This window comes from Podarcis liolepis (genome assembly GCF_965112155.1).
Source record: "Podarcis liolepis genome assembly, chromosome: 2".
NCBI classification, from domain to species: Eukaryota; Metazoa; Chordata; class Lepidosauria; order Squamata; family Lacertidae; genus Podarcis; species Podarcis liolepis.
The window spans coordinates 73,088,763-73,111,633 of record NC_139555.1 but is presented as its reverse complement, the minus strand read 5'-3'; the positions used below and the strand labels follow the sequence as shown (position 1 = coordinate 73,111,633).

Below are 22,871 nucleotides of genomic sequence, written 5' to 3'. Positions count from 1 at the left end.
AGACCAGGAGGTCTTGAAAGACGAGGGAATAAGCAGGTGCAGCCTGGATTCCCTTGCAGCTGAGGTTTGATTTTGGGGCTGCTTCCCACTGTGCAGCAGTGAACTAAATTCAGCATTAAAGAATGGAAAACTCATTCTTCGGTCCCAGTTCTTGTGGCACACACAGAGGGCTTTGTAGGAAGGAGAAGGGCTGACCACTGAGTTGAACCAAGATTTGTGATTCCTGATCAAGTAACAGAGGGCTCCGCTCAATGGAGAAGGTCCCTCTGTTGTGGCCCAGAGTTTCTGACATGAGCTTAGTGGCACAGGAGCCACCACAAAGCATCCCCCTCCTATGAAAGTGAGATGGGGTCCTTGAAAGGAAAATAGGAAGTTATGTAACAAATGGCCGGGGGGGGGCAGCAGGGAGACTAATCTACTTCCAAGCTGAAGGAGCAGCATGGAAATGGACACATCAACCCAATGGGCGGCAGCTGTGAAAATAGAGAATCCCATGCTGGAAAACATTAGGACAGGGTCTGAAAATAAAACTGCCAATATCGTCATGCTTTTATACAAAGCTCTACGGTGCTATCACACTTGGAATACTGTTCATCACTGAGTCACTACATCTTATGAAGGTAATTATGGAACTGGAAAGGGTGCAGGAAAGGGAAACCAAAATTATCAGGAAGCTGGAACAACTCTGCTGTGAGGAAAGGTCACAGTGTTTGGGGGCTTCTTAATTTAGGAAGGGGACACGGGTGGCACTGTGGTGTAAACCACTGAGCCTTGGGCTTCCCAATCGGAAGGTTGGTGGTTCGAATCCTCGCGACAGGATGACCTCCTGTTGTTCGGTCCCAGCTCCTGCTAACCCAGCAGTTCAAAAGCACATCAAAATGCAAGTAGAAAAATAGGTACAGCTCCGGTGGGGACGGTAAATGGCATTTCCGTGCACTGCTCTGGTTTTGCCAGAAGTGGCTTAGTCATGTTGGCCACATGACCCGGAAAAACTGTCTGCAGACAAATGTCGGCTCCCTTGGCCAGTAAAACAAGATGAGCGCTGCAACCCCAGAGTCGTTCGCGACTGGACTTAACTGTCAGGGGTCCTTTACCTTTACCTTTTTTAATTTAGGAAAGATGCAAGTAAGCAGGGACGTGATCCAGTGTCATAAAATGACACATGGTGTGAAGAACATGTACATTTTTCTCCCTCTCTCATAATATGAGAACCTGGGGTTACCCAGTGAATCTGAATAGTGGGAGCTTCGGAATAGACGAAATCAAGTACTTCTTCACACATTGTGTGGTTAAAATTATGGAATTCATATCCATAAAATGCAGCAATGGTCAACAACTCAAGACAGCTTCAAAAGGGGGCTGGACAAATTCATGGAGAAAAAGACAAACAATAGCTACTAGTCAAGATGGCTATGTGCTACCTCAGCCTTCTGCAACCTAGTGCCCTCCAAATGTTTTGGACTACAATTTCCCCTAGTTCCATCTAGTATTGTCAATGCTCAGGGATGATGGGAGTTGTGGTCTAAACCATCTGGAGGGCACCTAGTGGGGGGTGTTTCTGAATACCAGTTGCTGGGGGGGGGGAGCAGCAGGGGATGACTATTGCTCTTAAGTGCTGTTTGCTGGCTTCCTCCCATATTATACTAGGAGAAGCAACATGGCAAACCAATTAAGTTTTTCAGTCTAATCTAGCAGGGCTCTTATGTGCTAACGACAGAGAGCCATTTCAGAGGCTGGAGATGGGTGAGACAATACTGACTAAAGTAGAAATACAAGTTCAGCAGGGGAGTTTCCAACAAACTGCAAAGGGAAAACACAGGAGTAAGGAAAAGCCATCAGTGAGAAGAATTCAGTAGGTTAGAAAAATACACGGGCCCTGTGCTGACACAGTAGTTAAGAAAGCTGTACAAAACATATTAGATGTATATAAAGCACCATTTTCAAAACCCATTTATTTCCCTCTAATCTCTAGGCAAGATGTAAACGTTCTTGGACCCCATCTTAGATTCATAATTTTTTTTCCAGGGAGACAGAATGAGTCGAAATTCTTCAGCTTTCGTAACAGAGGAGTTATGCTACATTTTTGTAAATAATATTTTGCATGCCTTTGGGGCTAGCTGCAAAATCTATTTCCTTCTCAACTATTTGGGTATGAGGCCAGATATTAATGAGAAAACTATTGGCAATATATTCCTGCTACTGCATCTTGTGTAACTTCAGAATGGGGTTGGGGTTGGTCTGCTTTTTCCAATTCTTGTGCATATGATCTACCCTCTCCTGTATCAGAGCTTCACTAGGTTTCTGGTCTAAGTGTGTGGGCAGGAATTGTTTACCATGCTTCTGAACAGACTTATTTAAATGAAAGGAATGCTTTCACAAGAGATGCTTTATGAGATGCTCACACAACACCGGAAATGCACAATCAAGCAATAAACAAGCAAGATGAAAACAAAAGCCATGAACTAGGCAAGGGAGAGCATAAGGACATGATAGGCTCTGCCTACGCATATGAAAGGCAATGATGGTGGATATTATGCATTATTACTATGTATTATTTTGGAGTATTCTATTCTAGGCACGTCACACACTTTATTTCATCAGCCTAGTTCAGCCTGCTCCTCTGTTTCCATCAGTATTTTAACATGTTAGGACAGAACTATCAGTATCAAGAGAACATATTGCAAATGGATCACACATTATTAATTTTTTTTGTCAGTAATGAGCCACTGTCAAAATCAGGCTGAAACAGGAGAGTTTTTTAAATTCACCATTACTGGGGAAAGAGAAAGGTTAACACACCAAAAGTTCACCTTAAAGGCTGAGGAAATGCAGACATGTAGATAACATGCAAAATTAGCACCAACTCAATTAAAGACCAAACTGAAATGAGCTGCAATTTCCACGCAGGTTGGAGCACACCCTTGAAGATGTCCATATGCCCTGTAATACTGCACCTGCTATAGGTAGTCTGTCATCTGTTTCCTAGGTGGTATTATCTGACAGTCTTTCTTCCCCATGGCCACATGCCATTTGGAGTAGACAGTTCAAAACATAAAATTGCTGGTATTACTACTAAAATTGGTGCCTCTCTCAGCTGCTAAAAATACCAAGGCTGGGCCAAACTACAATGTACTACAATAACTTCTTATTCATATTCCATAGCTCTTGATGGACCAAATACTGTCGAGATTTCAAAATGAACTATTCTATCACCTCTGACATGTCCTTGGCTGGCTTCCCTCACATTTTTAGCTAACAGAAAGAAGCTGAGAAATGATCTGAGTTCTACTAACTGCAAATGACATTTAGCGTTTACTGTAACTGATAGCACCTGAGAGCAAATAGCAGGAATCATTTAGGACAAGGTGGCTTTCTTTGGACTTTGTGGTTTTCCTTCATTAATTAGGCTATAAAACTAAGGGTTTAGGTCCCATCAACATTAATGTGACTTAGTAGTGCACAACTTGTGTTAGATTATGACCAGTTAAACAGCATCCTAAAGAGAGTAGAGAAAATATAGATCTGCAACACACTGCATTGATCTCTTCCGCTGTTCAGGAATATATAAACACACACGCACACTCTCTTCTACAATCACTGCATGGACCACTTGGAATGTGAACATTTACAAAGAGTGCTGGCATCCCAAACAGGAAAGTGGCATAGAGATGCTTCAAAGCTGCTCAGATTTACTGAGATTAGAAATCCCAAGTAAAATATTTCAGAAGCTTTTCCTCTTTTCTCCAGAATGTGGCAACGACAAACAGGAAAATATGGAAAATTGAAACTAGTCCATGAAAACACATTCTCTGAGAATGAAGAGTAGAAATTAAAACGGAAGTAGCTGCCATTAAGAAAGTTGTTTCAAAGCAAGTAGTACAGAGTATCAGAAGCAGATTGTGTGATTACACAAGGAAAAGAAGGTAGACAAATTCAGGGAGAAGAAACCTATCAATGGCTACTAGCCATGATGGCTATGCTCTGTCTCCAAAGTTGGAGGCAGCAGTGCTTCCGAATACCAGTTAAGGAAACCACGGGAGGGGGAAATGCTCTTATGCTCTGTTCTGCTCCCTGGTTTCCCACAAGCGTCTGGATGGCCACTGTGAGAACAGGGTGCTGGATGCCATTGGCCTGATGATACAGCATGCTATTCTTATGTTCTTATAAGGCATAAATACCTGAGCCTCCTTAAGTGTAACAGCAACAAAACAGGGGGGCTGAGCAGGTAGAGCTCTCCCTTCTGCCAAGGTTTGGAGTAGACAGACGGGAGAGAAAAATGAACAATCCAAGACATGTGGCCTCCTAAGAGGTACAATACAGAAGCATAAGGTAAAGGTAAAGGGGACCCCTAACCATTAGGTCCAGTCGTGGCTGACTCTGGGGTTGCGGCGCTCATCTCGCTTTATTGGCCAAGGGAGCCGGCGTACAGCTTCCAGGTCATGTGGCCAGCATGACTAAGCCGCTTCTGGCAAACCAGAGCAGCACACGGAAATGCCATTTACCTTCCCGCGGGAGCGGTACCTATTTATCTACTTGCACTCTGATGTGCTTTCAAACTGCTAGGTTGGTAGGAGCAGGGACTGAGCAACGGGAGCTCACCCCATCGCAGGGATTCCAACCGCCGACCTTCTGATCAGCACGTCCTAGGCTCTGTGGTTTAACCCACAGCACCAACTGCATCCCTTAAGCAAAAGGTACTGCAGGCCAAAATAGAGGGTTGCCTTACGGATAACCTGAAAGATTAATAGAGGAGGTGGAAGCCTTTGATGCCCAGTTCCAGGAAGTTCCCCTAAAGGAGTTCAGACCAACATCTGAAAGGGGGTTGGTGCACAGCAATGATCAAGAACAACGTTCTCCTTAAAGGCTTCATGCCTTTGGGGCCCACTATACTTCAAAATGGTACACCGAAAAGAAAACAGCAGAACAGCTTTTCACATAATTCAATTAAAAAATACTGAATGGAGAATTATGTAACCCAAGATTCTTTTAATTGTATTTTAAATTTTCTTTCTTTTGATGCATCCTATTCCCATCACATATAGGGGGGATCACCTCTCCCTTTTCGGCATTTCCAGCGTGTGATTGAATAATTTTAATTAATCTTCTGTATCTGGTCTGGAGTGATATATCTTGGAACATTTCCCCCTTATTCTCATATTTAAGGAGAACTTGTGTGGCTCTTGCAAAAACTTTCCCCAGATATCTAATTGTATGTCTTCTCTAATACTTTGAACTCGTTTTATCATGTAGCCTTTCATTTGTTCTGGCTCTGTATCATACCTATTAAGCAGATGATATATTTCTGTCATCATGTGTTTCATAGTTCTCATAATAAGCTGTTCAAGATCTGCCATATCTCCTACTTGCTGATTTAATCTTAAATATCACTGTACACAAGCTTTAATCTGGAAATACGCAAACCAAGGGGGATTTCTTCCCAGTAATCAATTCTGTATTGCAGTGCAAGAAATCATGGCACCATGTCAGATCTTCAATCTTGAAAAGATGATTATTACTCTACAGCTGAAGAACAGGAGTTATGTCTCGCTTTTATCTTATCCTGCATAGACTCCAAGGGAGAACAATCTGGGCTGTTGGTTTATAAAGCCCTGAACAGCTTGGGACCAGCCAACTTAAAGGACTGCCTTTCTCTATACATTCCTATCCATTCTTGGAGATCTGATGGAGATGCATTGCTAACTTCCTCTTATGACATCTGTCCAGTGGCCACAAAGAATCGGATGTTTAGCACAACAGCGCATATATCATGGAATTTATGGCCTTTGTATAATAGGCAAGCATCCTCCGTGCTTAGTTTTATACACCAGCCGAAAACATTTTCATTTCCACAAGCTTATCTTGCCACGCAACCCAGTTTTATGTTCTTCTGATCTTTGCCTTTTTATATTTTCACTTTTGATTTTATAGAGCTTTTTATGCATAGCGTTTTGAGGAGATTTATTTTCTTGATTTAGCTGTATAGAAATTTATGTCTGTATGTATAAATATTGGTCCTATATTCCAGTATATCACAGTATATTCCAGGTGGGGTGACGACCATGTTACTCTTTGCTGCAAAAGCACCTTAAGAGCCTTGTAGAATCTTAAAACTGAAGACATCTCAAAGAATTACTAATTTATTATGGCACAAGCTTTTGTGGACTATAGGAATGAAAGTACAGTGGTACCTTGGTTTAAGAACAGTCAGGTTTAAGAACAATTTGGTTTACAAACTCTGCAAAACTGGAAATAGTGTCTTGGTTTAAGAACTTTACCTTGGTCTATGAATGGAATCCGAACGGTGGAAGGGCACCGGCGGTGGGAGGCCTCATTAGGGAAAGTGTGCCTCAGTTTAAGAACAGTTTTGGTTTAAGAACGGACTTCTAGAACAGATTAAGTTTGTAAACCAAGGTGCCACTGTATGTTCTGCAGGAAACAGGGATTAGGAAACTGGCCTGTATCACTCTACTTCAAGGGCAGTCAATGTGGTCCCCTCTAGATGTTGCTGAATTGCCACAGGGATGGCTAACCTCTGGAGGGCCACAAGTCAGCTGCCCCTAGATTACAACTCACATAATCCCTGACAACTGGATATGGTCAGCAACATCTGAAGAGCAACACATTGGTTACCTCTGCTTTTGAGATTAGACTCATCAACTGTCTATCCACCATTCTAAATACAGTAAACCCACAGTTTTACTTACAAGACCACAACATTTCATGAGTGGGGGTGGGGGGGGCAATAAATAAATGGAGAGCCAGGGAAGCCCACCACTCTCTGCTCTCCATTTATTTATTCCCCCACCCCACCCATGTACCCAGCAGGCTTTTCTCACTTACCAGGCTTTAAGAAGGTAGTGTGGGAGGGTTCTGACAGCATCCCACAGCCCTCGCATGGCCTTCCCAAAGTGCAGGAAGCATGGCACCTTCCTTGCCAGCCTCTGGGAAAGAGGTGTGAGGGCTCCGGGAGCGTCCCACGGGCTGGTAAGGAAGGAGTCTCCTTGCCTATCTGGGCCTTGGAAGGTCACAGGAGGGCACTGGGAATCTCTAACACTGCCATTCTTCTGGGAAATATTTAGGGGACACTCTCATGGATCATTTTAGAGATTGTGATGGCCTGTAGTACCAAGGTATTTCAAGGGAGGATATAAATGTGTTAAATGTCTCAACTTCTCAGCCTGCTGAGCATTGCCCATAAAACAGCAAAGTCAGCAGCAAGGATTCAGGAATCCTCATTATCTATTTTCTCTGAGCACCCACCCACCCTGTTAAGAATTTTAAACCTACCATCTTTGTGACCTTGCTAAGATGTCTGTTTTCCTCCCCCATTCCATTCAAGGTTTTTCCATCTATGTGGAGGAGGGAAAAGACAAAAGCCATTTCCGCTTCTTCCAGGAGTCACAATTGATCCAATTTTCCAAGCATTAGTGGCAAGGCAATCTGCTTCCTTCCTCACGTCTATTGGATTACAGGGGTACTGAAGGACATGCACAACATGTGGGAGGAAAGCATCAAAGCTTTTGTACAGGTGGAACAGTCCTTGTTCTGCATAAGAGAAATCATACTATAACCAAGCATTTCCTTAACAGGTAAGATACTGGAGAAAATCTAGTTATGTGAGGGATATGCATGCACAGGAGAAGCAGATGCTTGCTTAAATATTGACTGAGAAACATCTGATTGAAAGCCGTCACTAAAGTCAATGTTTGAGATCAGTGGATTTTTATTAGAATTCAGATATCTTCAGCCTTCATTTTTTAAAAAAATAAACCCTGAACAATTCTAACCTTAATGGCTAAAGAGAAAAGCTACATTTCTTATATTCCTACTATTCCTAACGAGAATACACACTTTTCACTGTAGTTGTTATTATGTAAAATATACATACAGTTATGAGTTTGAGGGTCTCAGACATACAACCCCACCCTCTAAACAGTACTTTTGCAGAAGATATCCCTAAACATTAGGCTTCCAAAGCTAGCAGCATTAAATGGAAATGCGCCGTTAGCACCCTTATGCTGTTCTCCATTTCAGCTAAAGTCCCAAAACATGGACATGAGCTTATCAGGAAAAAGATAATGGGCTAGCCAACTCCTGATGTGATTCAGCAAATGTATTCTTCCAAGTCTTGGAAAGCAAAGAGAACATAACATATTTGCTTTCATCATTTCTAAGCATTTTCTGCCACAGAAAGGCTGACTCATCAGTTTTTCCAGCATTAGGGGCCATCAGTAAAAGAGCTTTCAGTTACGCCAGGAGGCTGGAATGCTCAACTGATGGAAGACTTATATTTCAGAAAAATGCCAGCACTTTCCATGCTAAAAATGAAATGCCACAGAAGCCAGAGAATCATATAGCCTTTAAGGAGAAAAAGCAACCCGGACGCTGATCATCCCCCGACATCCCACTGAGAATCGAATTGTGCCAATTTGATTCAAATGGTGTTAATTAAATAAAAATGAGAAGTAGCTGCAGGTCTCAGGCTCATGAGCTCAAAACCCATGTGAAATTTAGCACATCACAAAACGGATGCAACAATGCAAGGGTAGCCAACAGACGGCCATCCAGATGTTGTTGGATTACAAAGGTAAAGGTAAAGGGACCCCTGACCATTAGGTCCAGTCGTGGCAGACTCTGGGGTTGTGGCGCTCATCTCGCTTTATTGGCCGAGGGAGCCGGCGTACAGCTTCTGGGTCATGTGGCCAGCATGATTAAGCCACTTCTGGCAAACCAAAGCAGCGCACGGAAACGCCATTTACCTTCCCACTGGAGTGGTACCTATTCATCTACTTGCACTTTGATGTGCTTTCAAACTGCTAGGTTGCCAGTTGTTGGATTACAACTGGTTGTTAATTATCTACCTGGCTAGGTTCAAGGTGCTGGTTTTGGTGGATACAGCCCTATACAGCTTGGGACTAGAATACCTGAAACATCACCCCTCATATACCTAATCAATCACTGTGCTCTGCAGGTGAGGGCCTCCTGCAGTTACCATCTTATCAGGAAGTCCGTACCCTTTGAAATTCTCTCGCTTTGAATATTAGACAGAGGCCATCTCTGTTATCTTTTGGGTGCTTACTGATGATGACCTTCCTCTTTCAACAAACCTTTTAAGTAGATATCTTCCCCAGTCACAAGTGTCCATAGTAATCAATAAATTGTGAAGTTTCCCACTGGTCGAATCCTGAAAGAGAATTACAGCTGCATGGCTCCTTTTGGGTAAATATGAGTTAACATGGCAATGTTTCATAACATGCTATCTGTATTCTCAGGTCACAGCAACTGCTTTAACAATATGTTTTTGAATCTGCAAACTTCCACAGCTACAGAGTGACATAGCATGCCACCTTTCATCATTGTTCAGAACATGATGTGCTACAGAACTGGTAAACACGTTTCCATGTTAACTTGTGCTTATACAGCTGCAGTTCTCTAGAGGGGTTCAGCTGCCATTTCAAGTGACAATAGCGATGGAGAAACAAAGTCCATGACATTATATTCTGTAACTGTGTAGAGAAGCGGTAGCCCATATGGTGCCCTCAAATTGTTGAGGACATCAACTATTACTTACTACTTAGCAACCCACATCCTACCGAAGTCACTGCTGGATTATGCTCATGCTACTGACTACGAGTAAAACAAAAGCTTACCAAAGAGTATGATAGTGTGAAATCAGTACTTGCCAGCACACTGCATAATAAGAGACTAATTCTGAATAGCAGAAGCAAGATATGGCTACGCAGCCTGTGTTCCAGCATTCTACTGTTATCTGTGTGAAAATATTTTTTTTATTCAAGTAAATATCAACAGCTGAATCTAAAAGGGACCAACTATAACTTTAGATGGAGGCAGTTTCTCTTCCAGCTCTGTGGAGGGTACAAGGTTCATATACCTTCTCTCCAGCCTCTGTCTTTTATTGCCTTTTAAATTAAATTTATACTCCCTGTAGTGACTATGCCCACCTACAGACTTCCATAAATATTAAGAACACACAGTGCCAGTGTTAACAGTGCCATCATTATTACCTTTCCACCATCTCATCACTGCCAAACACATCTGGATTCAGGGTGTCTCTGAAACAAGCTTTGCTTTTTTGGAGTGGGGGAGGTACACATGCTATTATAGTTCTTTTGTTTTTTTAATTAGATTTTGAACTCCAGTTTACCCACTGCCAGGAAACATCTCTAGTAACTCAGGAGTTGAAAGGCCAAAGCTATTTTAATTCCAAAATAAGAAAAAAAAACATAATCAACTCCTCAAAAATATATTGAAAGAAGTCTGTCACAGAATAAAATGCATACTTTAAACCCCAGCTTTTGGTTAAATATTCCTCTGAAGTGGTAGAACTACAGAATTATTTTTCACTCTGCTCATTTCGTGGATTTGTATGGATTTATAGCAATTATTTTACAAACAAACACACACTTTCCTTTATGTCTCTTGGTTTTGTTTAAAAAACCCAACAAAACTCTGGTCATGCTTTCTGTTCAAAAGGCCACCCCATATCTTTGTTGTCTTACTGTTCTTTATACAAAATGGTTCCCATAATAGATGCTAAAATGTAAGTATACACATCCTTGGGCTGATTAGCTCCAATGAAAAATTGCATACAAACTCAACAAAGGCAGCAGTAGCGTATCAAGCTAATTAAGTTTTTTACTCTGACTTGTTAACTATTCAGTGATTCCTACCACTGAATACATCATTAAAAAACAAAAAACAACAACCTTGTTCTAAATTTTATAACAAGTGCAAAATGTGGTTTCACCAATGGCTTCACCACAATCCTGTACATGTTTATTCAGAAGTATGTCTCATTGAATTGAATGGGACTTCCTCCCTGTTAAACGTGTATCATAGCCCGAGTCTATGTATGTTAAAGATGTAAGAGCATAGGAACAGCCCAGTCACCATCTACTAGTCCAGCATCTTCTTCCTGGTGTGGCCAACCAAATGGAGTTAGGAGGGATGGTGGGAGTTGTAGTCCAACAACTCCTGGAGGGCTACAGGTTCCTCATCCCAAATGGTGGAGGTTCTAGGTGGAATTAAAGTTTTTAAAAAATCAAATATAATTTTAAAATGCTGCTATAATTAATATTTGCAATACTTATTTTATCTCATGCTGTAATATTGCCACTTATAGTCTTTATTTTCCAAACAGGTTTAAAGTTTAAGTTTATAATAAGCTTAAGAGATATGATGAACTAGATTTCTGTGGCACAATTTTATAAGCATTAATAGATAAGTATTTTTTATGTTTATGATTATCTGTTTATGTCAGTGTTTCTTTAGGAAACTTGAAGTATATGCTCATAGTAGTATATGTATAGTGATCCAAATAACATGAGAAAACTAGCTAAGAAAAAAAGCTTGCTTCTCATCCAGATCAATTAGACACAAACTGAAAATAATCCATGGAGATAAGTTTGATGACACTGATGTTTTCAGAAAATCCTGCCCAGAATTCCTAACTCTAAATACTAACTGCTGGAAACTGCAGGAAGGAAGAATGCTTGTGTGCTCAGGTCTTGCTTGACGATTTCCCACAGACATTTAGTTGGCCACTGTGACAATAGGAATGCTGGACTAGATGGGGCCATTGGCCCAATCCAGCAGGCTTATGGTATGCATACTTAGGGATAGACATTGAACTGGAAGTTGTGGCAAGGTTTGAAAATGGTGGCCATATGTCTAGTTTCTCCTCCACCATCATGCCAAGCACAAGTAACCTCAAGCTTGCATTCCCCCCCCCATCAATTAAAATGTGTAGTGCAGGTGGAAAAAGGGTACACAGTGATGCCACTACATGAGGTCAGTTGTGCTAAGTTATACATTTAGTGTATGTTTAGCCCTTATTTCAGAATATGTTCCACTCCAAGTAGGGCTTCCTGCAAAATAGACGCACATGGAGTTAAGCTGTTATCTTGCTTCCACTTCAATAAAGGAAGGTTCAGGATCTAAAATTAGGGCTTTTGTTTTCTTCCTCTATCTAGTATTTGAGATGAAAGAAATCTGAACTCTCCAAAAGGTTGAAGAAAAATAGATTTTGGGAAAACAAGCAAATCAAGACAAGTACAAAAGGATGGTTCAGATGACTTGAAGCTGCTTCTTCCAAGCAATGATGTGTGGTGCTTACATGCAGTTATAAACATGGGGTGAAATACAATGTGAACTCTAATAACCTATGTTTAAAATACTGGAATGCTGTAGTACACATTTGCTGTAACTATTATGTCAGTTTACATCAGCAGCACCATGTCTTGAGTTGTATTCACTTTCAAAGAATTATACTTTCTAGAACATCACTTTTTATTTTTAAAAATCCAGTTATCCTACTCCTGTAGGATTGCTGATTCAAGACTTTTTCTACTTTATTAATCATGCATTTAATAAATTAAACAAATTTCTGTATCACCAAAAGCACATGTGCCTTTTTGAAAATGGTGGAATAAAGTCTATGTTAACATACAGCATTTTCTTTTTCAGTTTCCTATCACAGTTTGATGTTAGAGCCAAAATAGTTTAAACAAAGTATGCTTCTTTTCAATCTCCTCCCCATCCCCAGATTTACATTTGTCTGAACTGATGAATCAACCCAAGCATTGGTTGATTAATCTACTGATCCACTGAAGAGTTCATCCTTAAATCATTACTAAATATGGTTGTTCCACCAAATGTGCTTCAGCTTCTCATAATGTGGAAACAGAGATGGCCGAGGTGCTGACTTCCAAATATACTCCTCTACAACTGTTCCCCCCACGACAAAGGAACAGTCTGACATACAGGGCTGGCAATTCACAAAGACCGGGCACAGCATTGCACCGGAGCGAGCTTCAGGCTTATCTACCCTCTGTGGCCATACCTTAATTCTGGAATGAGAACCAGAGCCTAGGCAGATTTCAATTGGTCCTACTCATATTATATGTGTACACACACAGAGGACTAAATATAATCCTTTTCTTGGCCATAATAACCACTTCGATATTGATTTCAAAATGTTCATTTTCATTTTGGTATGAATCTGTAGCAATACCCTCAGAGCATAATTTCCATTATTTTGCATTTGCCCCAAACAATTTTATTTCTCAGCACTAAAAATATCCCCCGCATTGAATGTATCCCTCATATTTCTATTCTCTCTCCCCCCCCCACCCCACACGCTTTCAGCATTTTGTACAACAACTGCAGTGAACGCTTATAGATACCAGCCGGTTATCTGTATTGGAACTTGAAATTGTTTCCATGTGTGTGTATTTTTTAAAACTGTTGCTATATATGTAACTGTTCAAATTGCTTTTATATATGCAATGGTGTTACATAAGTTTTGAGATTTTTGCAAAGATGCTTCCTAGGAAGTGTTTCATAAATAAAGAAACCTTTTAAAGAATGTATACTTTTCTCAAATGAATACATGTTGACAACATGTAATTCTAAGGCATAAAGTTGAGTATGAGCAAAAAAAAAAAAAGAGTATTGCTACTAAAATATATAAAAAATAGAATTAAGCTTTAATCTTGTCACATATATAACCATACATACAGCATATAAATGATATTTCTAAAATGTCTTCATTGTGAACAGAACAATGCAAGGTACTGCCTAAACATCAAGCCCATGTGACCAACAATTAGAAAATGGATGCTGAAGACCAGACGCATTTCAACCCACCCATGGTCTTCCTGGGAGGTCAATAAATCATGAAATTGTCACCAGAAGTAAACAGTATGGCCAATTAATATAGATAGGGTAAGCTAACCAAATCATATCCATAGCATTACTGTGCACATATGGTAAGCCTGGATATGTATAGGTTAATACAGAAAGTGGTATTTTTCTAAGGTATTCTCCAGGTTTCTGGTTCCCAAAAATCAACCATCCCCCTGGAGATGCCATAAGCTTTGAATACGGGTGGTGACCATTTTGCATGCATCAAATTGACACACGACCACCAACATGCAGGTCATTTTGGATCCAGAAGAGGGTGAAACAGGGGAAGAATGGGATAGGACACGCTTATGTGCACTCCACTGACATGCATGAATGCCCAGAACGCAACCCTCGTACAGAGAGTTGTCTGTACTTGAAATGTCCTAATTAAAACACGCCACACTGAGTTTCTTAGGGGATGTGAAGAACAAGAGTTGCACATTTGCTTATAAGCATTTAATCAATAAAATCAGTTTATAATACTGAACTTTTTTTTCCATTGGTGACAAGTCAGTTATGCTTCTCAGATATTCAACACAAAATGTTTTTAATAGTAATGGGCATGTAGCTTCAGGAGCACCTGTCAAATTCTGAAGCATAGCTGTCTTTCAAGCTACTCCAAATCTTTTCCTTGCTCATCCCACTCCTTTCACACTCAGTAAGCCACTGAGCACCTTAGCAACAAGAAGAAGATAATAATACAGCATTGAGACTGGAGGAAATTTCCACACCATATCAATCCATCATAATTGCAGCAGTTTCTAAATGAATTGACCTTCTCATCAATCCTTTTCTATCTATCTGTCTTTTCTCAGGCTGCTTTTGGAAATCCTGTGGGATGACATTTTGTCACTTTCCAAATTTAGCAAGCCTCCACTGAAACCCAACCCAGCTAATCCTTCAGCAAGCTTACCTGGTACAATAAATTTCAGAAGTACAGGCAGCTAACAGTTTTGTCCCTTTGTGCTTCACTAATTATTTGTGTACTGTAAATAATTGGAGGGCTCTGACAGAATGTAAGACGCCTGTCTGAAGTGATTAACCAATACGCAGATAAATCCAACTTCAGAAGCGGCTGCCTTTCCAGAATCTGAAGCTCTTACAGCTGTTTATATTACTATGAAAAACTAAAGGGGATTAATTTAATTGTGTGTACATCTGACAATGTTTTATGCGTCCGAAACAAATGATATAAAAAAGAGCAAACAGTTTCTCACAAGTTTAGAACTAGGATTGTTGAGTTAAGAGGGGGGAAAACATAGCAGGAACTGTATGCAAGTAGCTTCTTCTAAAAGCTCAGATCAATTGCACAAAGTGCTCCAATATCAAGATTTTCAATTAACAAGAGCAATTAGTACTATGTTGTGCCTGTCTTCAGAACAGATACTGGAACAGAAATGCCCCAATACAGTCATACCTCGGGTTGAAGTAGCTTCAAGTTAAGTATTTTTGGGTTGCGCTCCACGGCGACCCGGAAGTAACGAAGCGTGTTACTTCTGGGTTTCGCCCCTCGTGCATGCGCAGATGCTCAAAATGATGTCACACGCATGTGCGGAAGCGGCGAAACGCGACCCACGCACTTGCATGTTACGTTTACTTCAGGATGCGAATGGGGCTCCAGAACGGATCCCATTCATATCCAGAGGTACCACTGTGCTGGTAAGTCTTACATGGGAGAATCTTTGCTAAAAGGGACAAAGAATCACACAATTGTAGAGTTGAAAGGGACTTGTTACCTCTTACAGATAATCCATTAGATCAAGGGTCCAGTACCATGCACATGGACACTGATGCCTAGACAACACTGCTGGAAACCTGAATACAAGTCTTGTTGCTACGATGTGGTGACCTTGAGACAGCGGCGTAGCGTGAGTTGTCAGCACCCGGGGCAACGCAAGTAATTTGCGCCCCCTAACCCGGGGCAAGGCAAGTAATTTGCGCCCCCCCTAACCCCTAACCTGTGAGTTGCCGCTGGCGCTGCCGCCCAAACGACGCCGCTTGCCCGGAGGAGGAGGGGGGCAGAGAGGCGAGGAAAATGCAACGGCCCAGCAGCTGCAGCAGCACTGGCGGAGGCGGGGCTGTGAGGAGGGGCTGCCTGGCGCGTCCTCCGCGGCGAGCGCTGAGAGCCGCTGCCTGCCGGGCGCCTTCAGCCCGGACTCGCGCACAGCTCGTCGGTTCCGCGAGACATCCGGCTTCGCTACAGCCTGCGCCCGAGGCTCTTCGGCGACTCCGGAGGCAGCGAGCGCGCCCCCTCCAGATGTTGCGCCCGGTGCGGCCGGCCCCCCTGGCACCCCCCACGCTACGCCACTGCCTTGAGAGAGCCTAAATCTCCAAATCTGTAAGAAGAGAGCAACAGTAATTTTTCTCCCAAGGCTGAGTCAGCACATTCGTTTGTACAGCTCTTGGAAATGAAAGCAAATACATTAAGTACTGCAGTACTCTATCCTACAACTGGAAAAGGCTTTCAACCAAAATATGAAATTATCTATCATCATGAATTTCTAGATTTAAAGTGTATTTGAAAAGCATTATCCCAGTCTTTCTGAAGAGCTCAGGAAAAAAGGTGATTCCATAAATCTGGGTCATACTAACCTCAACCCAAACCTGTTTTTAATGAAATTAAACTCTGAACCCATTGCTCTATTTTCTACCAGCAAACAGCTGTCTTCCCTCTTGTTTCTGATAGCTTTTTACATACTGCTAATGCTGTTATATCCTTCTGTGCTGCTTCTTTTAAAAATGGCCAGTCTTTGTAATTTTATTCCATGTATCATCTTTACTAAATTTCTACCTGTTTTCTATACACATTGGGTGTAGATGCAATCTACTTTGCATTTTGTGAAATTTCCATTACTAAGACTGGTGCACAACACAAACTATTAAAACCAAAAACCTTTAACAATGAAAACTTAAAGAAGAAAGGGAAGCTGATGTTGGAATTGCAGGATTTCAGTCCATCCACATTTTTGACATGGGGCAAAGCTGAAGCAAGAGCAGAAGCCACACTGAAGTCTAGGAAGGTTGAGCCTACAGTGATAGAGGATTGCAGCAAAAATGGCACAGGTGCAATAGAACATGGCATGGCAGGGTGCCCAATCGCTCCATTGCTTTTTATATCGGTCCTGAAGGTTTTGCTGAATATGATTAGAAGAGACCGGTTGGTTAAAGGTATACAGGTCGGAGCTAAACAGTACAAATTGAGAGCATTTGCAGATGATCTAGTTTTGACGTTACAGGAGCCAGAATCTAGTACTAAAAGAGTATTAGAATTAATTCAAGAGTTTGGTCAGGTGGCAGGACTCAAATTAAATAAACTAAAAACTAAGGTTTTGGAGAAAAATTTAACATCAATGGAAAGAGAGAAGTTCCAGAATGAAACAGGTTTGACTGTGGTTAAGAAAGTGAAATACCTGGGCATTAACATGACAGCTAAAAATGGAAATTTGTTTAAGGATAATTATGAAAAATGCTGGACGGAAATTTAAAAAGATCTAGAAATTTGGTCAAATTTGAAGCTTTCCTTGTTAGGTTGAATTGCTGTTATAAAGATGAATGTATTGCCAAGAATGTTATTTTTGTTTCAATCATTGCAAATTTTGGACAAAATGGATTGTTTCAAGAAGTGGCAGAGAGACATTTCTAGATTTGTTTGGCAGGGCAAGAAGCCTAGAATAAAATTTAAAATATTAACTGACGCAAAGGATAGAGGTGGATTTGCCCTGCCAGACTTTAAACTTTACTACGAATCAGCGGCGTTTTGCTGGCTGAAAGAATGGCTGCTTCTTGAGAACACAGACATTTTGGATTTAGAAGGTTTTAATAATGTTTTTGGGTGGCATGCATATTTGTGGTATGACAAGGTTAAAGCTCATAAAGCATTTAAAAATCATATTGTTAGAAGAGCATTGTTCAATGTTTGGACAAGATATAAAGATTTATTGGAAAATAAAACCCCAAGGTGGCTGTCACCGATGGAAGCAAAGGCCCAGAAAAAGCTCAATATGGAGGCCAAATGGCCGAAATATTGGGAAATTTTGGAACAAGGAGATAAATTGAAATTGCAGAGTTTTGAGAAATTAAAAAATAAAGTGAGAGATTGGCTCCATTATTACCAGATAATGGAGGCTTACAACCTGGATAAAAGAGTTGGTTTCCAGGTGGAAAAATCTAAACTGGAAACAGAACTGTTAGACCCTAAAGCTAAGATTTTGTCAAAAATGTATAACTTGCTGTTGAAATGGAATACTCAGGATGAAACGGTTAAATCTGTCATGATTAAATGGGCACAAGATGTTGGACATAATATTATGTTTGCTGACTGGGAACAGTTGTGGACCACCGGAATGAAATTTACGGCATGTAATGCCTTGAGAGAAAATATTATGAAAATGATATATAGGTGGTACATGACCCCAGTCAAGCTTGCAAAAATCTATCACTTGCCCGATAACAAGTGTTGGAAATGTAAAGAAACTGAAACATTCTTTCACCTTTGGTGGACGTGCCCAAGGATTAAGGCTTTCTGGGAGATGATATATAATGAACTGAAAAAGGTATTTAAATATACCTTCTCGAAGAAACCAGAGGCCTTTCTCCTGGGCATGGTCGGCCAATTGGTGCCAAAGAAGGATAGAACTTTCTTTATGTACGCCACAACAGCAGCAAGAATACTTATCGCAAAATATTGGAAGATACAAGATCTACCCACTTTGGAAGAATGGCAGATGAAGCTGATTGATTGTATGGGACTGGCAGAATCCATGACCAGGGAGAAGAGTCGGCAGAAGAAGACTGGAAAAAATTCAAGGACTATTTACAAAAATATTGTAAAATTAAGGAATGTTGAATGATGTTGGATTTAAATTAAGTGGTTTCAAGCTGTAATTATGATAAAATGACTTTATTTTTGTAAGTAAAAATTTAAAGTTATAATAATTTAAGAGGTTGGAGAGAAAATAAGGTGTTTCTTTTTTCTTTGTTTTTTTCCTTTTTTTAAGCTGTAATGCTTTGAGATAAGGATTTGCTGTATAAATAATTTAAACTGGATATACAAGAAGGGGAGGTATGGGGAGGTCGGGGAAATAAGTTAGGAGAAAATAAGTTGTGAAATTTATGTGTTTTTAATATTCTTATGTTTGTTTTTTCTTTTTGTTTGTAAAAAATTGGAAACTCTAATAAATATCTTTTAAAAAAAATAGAACATGGCATGGCAAGACAAATTTACCCTGGAATTAAAAATGTTATGTGGGAAACATACAAGCAAGCATCCAATAGCCTCCTCTTTGAGCTTTCCTGTAAAATCCAGGTGGGCTATTTATTCTAGCAATTCTCTCCTCTAGAAGTAAGATTTTTTTTGGAAAGATATGCAAATTTTAAATGCCAAATTTCCCCTAATACTTCTTTCTGTACTTATAGAACAATTTCTAATTGTAATGCCTTTGGCGTGTGTGCATGTGTTTGTGTGTCATAGATAGATATTCATGGAATTCCTTATGCTTCTATAGCAATGTGCCCCCATCCTAATAATTTACATTCTCTCTTGTGTTTCCTAAACATTGCATCAAGTCACATGACTACTACATAAATTTAGAACATGACAGAAGGATGTTCCATGAATATAATAGACTCCAAGTTTTTTCCTTCCTTAAGCAAATTAATTTAAGTGTCACTTTCAGTTTCTCATTTTTCTAATCTTCAGTTCAGTTTGCCCAGTTTCTGCATCAATTTGATTTGGGGGGTGGGGGGAAGTGCCACAAAAATCATATTCATTCTTGTACACATTTCTCCTAATGTACACATTACTGCAAACAGTTTTTCCTAAGATAATGCATTTGTATATGCTTTTTTTTTTCAAATATGTGATTTTTGTGTAAACTTCTCCTAATACATGGTTTCTTCATATGCATTTTTTTCCTGTTTGGCCAGGAATGTGCACATTTCAAAAGACAGTTTGCATTCTGGCTTGCCTAATGCAAATTAATAGCTTCATATTAAAATGCAAACCAAATTTCTGCCACGTGCATAAATTCTACACAGTGACCTGTGAGTAAGTCAACTGATCTCAATGGAACTTATGTCTCAGTATATATTTATATAGGGCTACACTATTAGACAGTTGTGATCTCTTGTGACAGATGCACAATCGCAGCCGGTCTTCCTGGTTATGAAAAGTAGGAACTTCGATATGGAAAGAGAAATAAAAATTCATTCCTGTGTAAGTCTCAATACCGGCATTATTACTGCACGCTTTGGCAAAAGCACAACATAACTCTTAATAGTTTCAAAATATCAAACCTGCAGAATTTAATATGCTTCCAGAGGTGCATATTTATTACCTCTCATAAAATAATCCTTGCTGTGTAAAAATTCATTGTATTTTCTCAACTTCCTGCAGGAGTGAACACTACAGGTTTCCTATAAATTAGGTTTGTAGCTTGACATGTATTTTAAGACTGAAATCTTTAAAAAGTCTCTTTAAGGGATTTGTCTGCACAGCAGTTTGTCCTGTATAACTGGGAGAGGTTAGGAAAAGATCACTTTGTTTTACCCTGCTGTGATACCCCTGTGACTTAATCAGAAATGAAGACAAAGTTCCTCATATGAATGACAATGAGGCCCTGCAAAGAGGGACAGAAATTACCGTATTTTTCGCTCTATAAGACGCACCAGACCACAAGATGAACCTAGTTTTTGGAGGAGGAAAACAAGAAAAAAAATATTCTGAATCTCAGAAGCCAGAACAGCAAGAGGGATCGCTGCGCAGTGAAAGCAGCAATCCCTCTTGCTGTTCTGGCTTCTGGGATAGCTGCGCAGCCTGCATTCGCTCCATAAGACGCACACACATTTCCCCTTACTTTTTAGGAAGGAAAAAGTGAGTCTTATAGAGCAAAAAATACGGTACTATACAGTATATGTGATGAAAGCCATTTAGTCTCTTTAAGAATATTTTAAATTATATTTGTTATATATTAAAATATTTTATGCTAAAAATTGTATCTGAACTGTTATTAACACATTAATTTCTTTAATTAAAAAAAACCTCCTCAAGTTTTATTTCATAGGTTTATAGCACTGGGTTTGAAATTTGAACTTCCTTTCTTTTCCACAATATACTCTTTATTCTGATACTCTTTATTCTGAATGTTTCCCCATTTTAGTAAGTTTCTTGAAACCTTATATTAACTTTACAAAAAATAATAATCCAATTTTCAAAAATATTACTCAAAGTGGTTCATTGGGCCTTCTTCCTGACAATATGCATGGAACTGTAATGTAAATAGATGTAAAATAATACACTATATATCCACAACCAATGCACTATTGTTTCATTAGTGATCTTCAGAATACACCCACAAAAAGCACCAGTATAGATGGGCCCTTCTTCTGCCCCATTTTCTGCCAGATGTATGTGCTCAACAGAACAATCTTAACAATGTTTCCTCAAAAGTAAGTCATTGAATTCAGTGGGGATTACTCTCAGGTAAGTAGGGTTACAATTACAGCCAGTGCCCCTCCAGATGTTATTAGACTCCAAGTCCCATGAGCCCTGGCCCCCATGGCCAATGGTAGGGGGTGATGAGATCTGCAGTACAAGAACATCAGGAGGACCTCAGTTCAGCTATATCTTCCCTTGCTCCCACAATAAACCATTTGCTAACAAACCCTGAACAGGACTGGATTGCTCAACAATACAGCTGCAATCAGAAACATAGCTTCTTGAAAACTGTCCCAGAAGAATACTTGTAATTTACTGCAGTTTAACCATTGTTAGGATTGTGCTTTGACTGAAGTCCTATACGATACATGTGAGAGTAAGTGCCCAATAAACCCACAGAACTGCAGAGTTGGAAGGTACCCCCAAAGGCCATCTAGTCCAACCCTTGAAACAAGAATCTCAACTAGTGTATCCATGGCAGAAGGCCATCCAGCCTCTGCTGAAAAACTTCCAAGGAAGTAGAGTCGACAACCTCTGGTCAATTGTTCAAATACCTTTCTAGGACATTTCCTGGTCTTGATGACAAGCTCACCATGAGTAGTTAGTTGCCCAAGGGACTTAAATATTCACAGGACTGGGCTGAAATTTTAAATAATAAACTTATAATTCCTCCAATAATTCCTAAATATCACTGGTACATCCATATTTAATATCCCAATTACAAATACAACAACTTTCCTAAAAGGCTATGTGCTTTGATTTTGGGGAGTTTTCAAATATTGCTTCAAGCTCTTTAACACAATTTATATTTTCTCTGAGCCCTTCCTCCCGATGAATACCATCATAGTATTCTCTTTTGGACTGTAATTAATTGCTGTAGACTTAAATTGAACATGCTCTAATCCTTCCCCATGGTTTACTGCCATCATTTATCTTGTGCACATATCTTCAGCGTTCCAAATACCGTCAACTTTATTTATCCCTCTATGCAAATTAAGAAATGTGGACATGTGAGCTCGTGAGTCCTTCCACCCCTCTCTCCTTTTTAAAAACCAACAAAGGATTTCGAAAATGTTGATCAATTATAATCCATATAAGCTCGGGCTGCAATTCCTGGGGATGCGTTTCCTCTTATCCTGCATCTGCGCTCCTTGTGCCTGCCCACTGCCTTCAACTGCTGCTGCTTATTGTTCAGAATTCCCAAAGTGCAGCTGAACTGTCTTCTGTTGGAGGGGGCACAGGTGGTTGGAAGAAACAGCTTCCCCACCCCCCGCAAATCAAGAGGGGTTGCTCAATGTTCTTCCGATTGTCCCATCACCACAAGCATTTCAGCTTGTCAGGCAGAATGATCCCCCTTCTCTTTCCCTAGTGTGCTGTTCCGAGGGCTCTCCTGGTCCCTCCAGAGCCAACTTGGTGGGTGGCAGGGATAGCGCAACTCCTTCTGCTCACAGGTAAATTCTGCCCAAGGTTTTCCTGCATATTCCTCCCCTGTCTCTGCACCCATTTTCCTACTCAACACATTGCCCTCCTCCCCATACAGCATACTTACTGGTAGTTAACTATCAGAAGGAGGCGCGCATTTGACATCATACCTATTTTGGCCCAGGGGACGTGGGTGGCGCTGTGGGTTAAACCACAGAGCCTAGGACTTGCTGATCAGAAGGTCGGCGGTTCGAATCCCCGCAACGGGGTGAGCTCCCATTGCTCGGTCCCTGCTCCTGCCAACCTA

The 22,871-nt window shown here is 40.5% G+C and overlaps 2 protein-coding genes across 2 annotated transcripts in view; one reads left to right on the top strand and one right to left on the bottom strand.

The window, feature by feature from the left end:
- LOC310700012 (uncharacterized protein) overlaps positions 1–8,712 on the top strand; it is a 98,755-nt gene extending 90,043 nt beyond the window's left edge. The window contains exon 4 of the mRNA XM_083488810.1: positions 7,340–8,712. Coding sequence (XP_083344936.1) covers positions 7,340–7,408 — 69 coding nt within the window. The 3' untranslated portion in view covers positions 7,409–8,712. The remainder of the gene's footprint in view (positions 1–7,339) is intronic.
- The window catches only part of MAPKAPK3 (MAPK activated protein kinase 3), a 75,451-nt gene that overhangs the window by 32,856 nt on the left and 19,724 nt on the right, over positions 1–22,871 (bottom strand). The window lies entirely within an intron of this gene.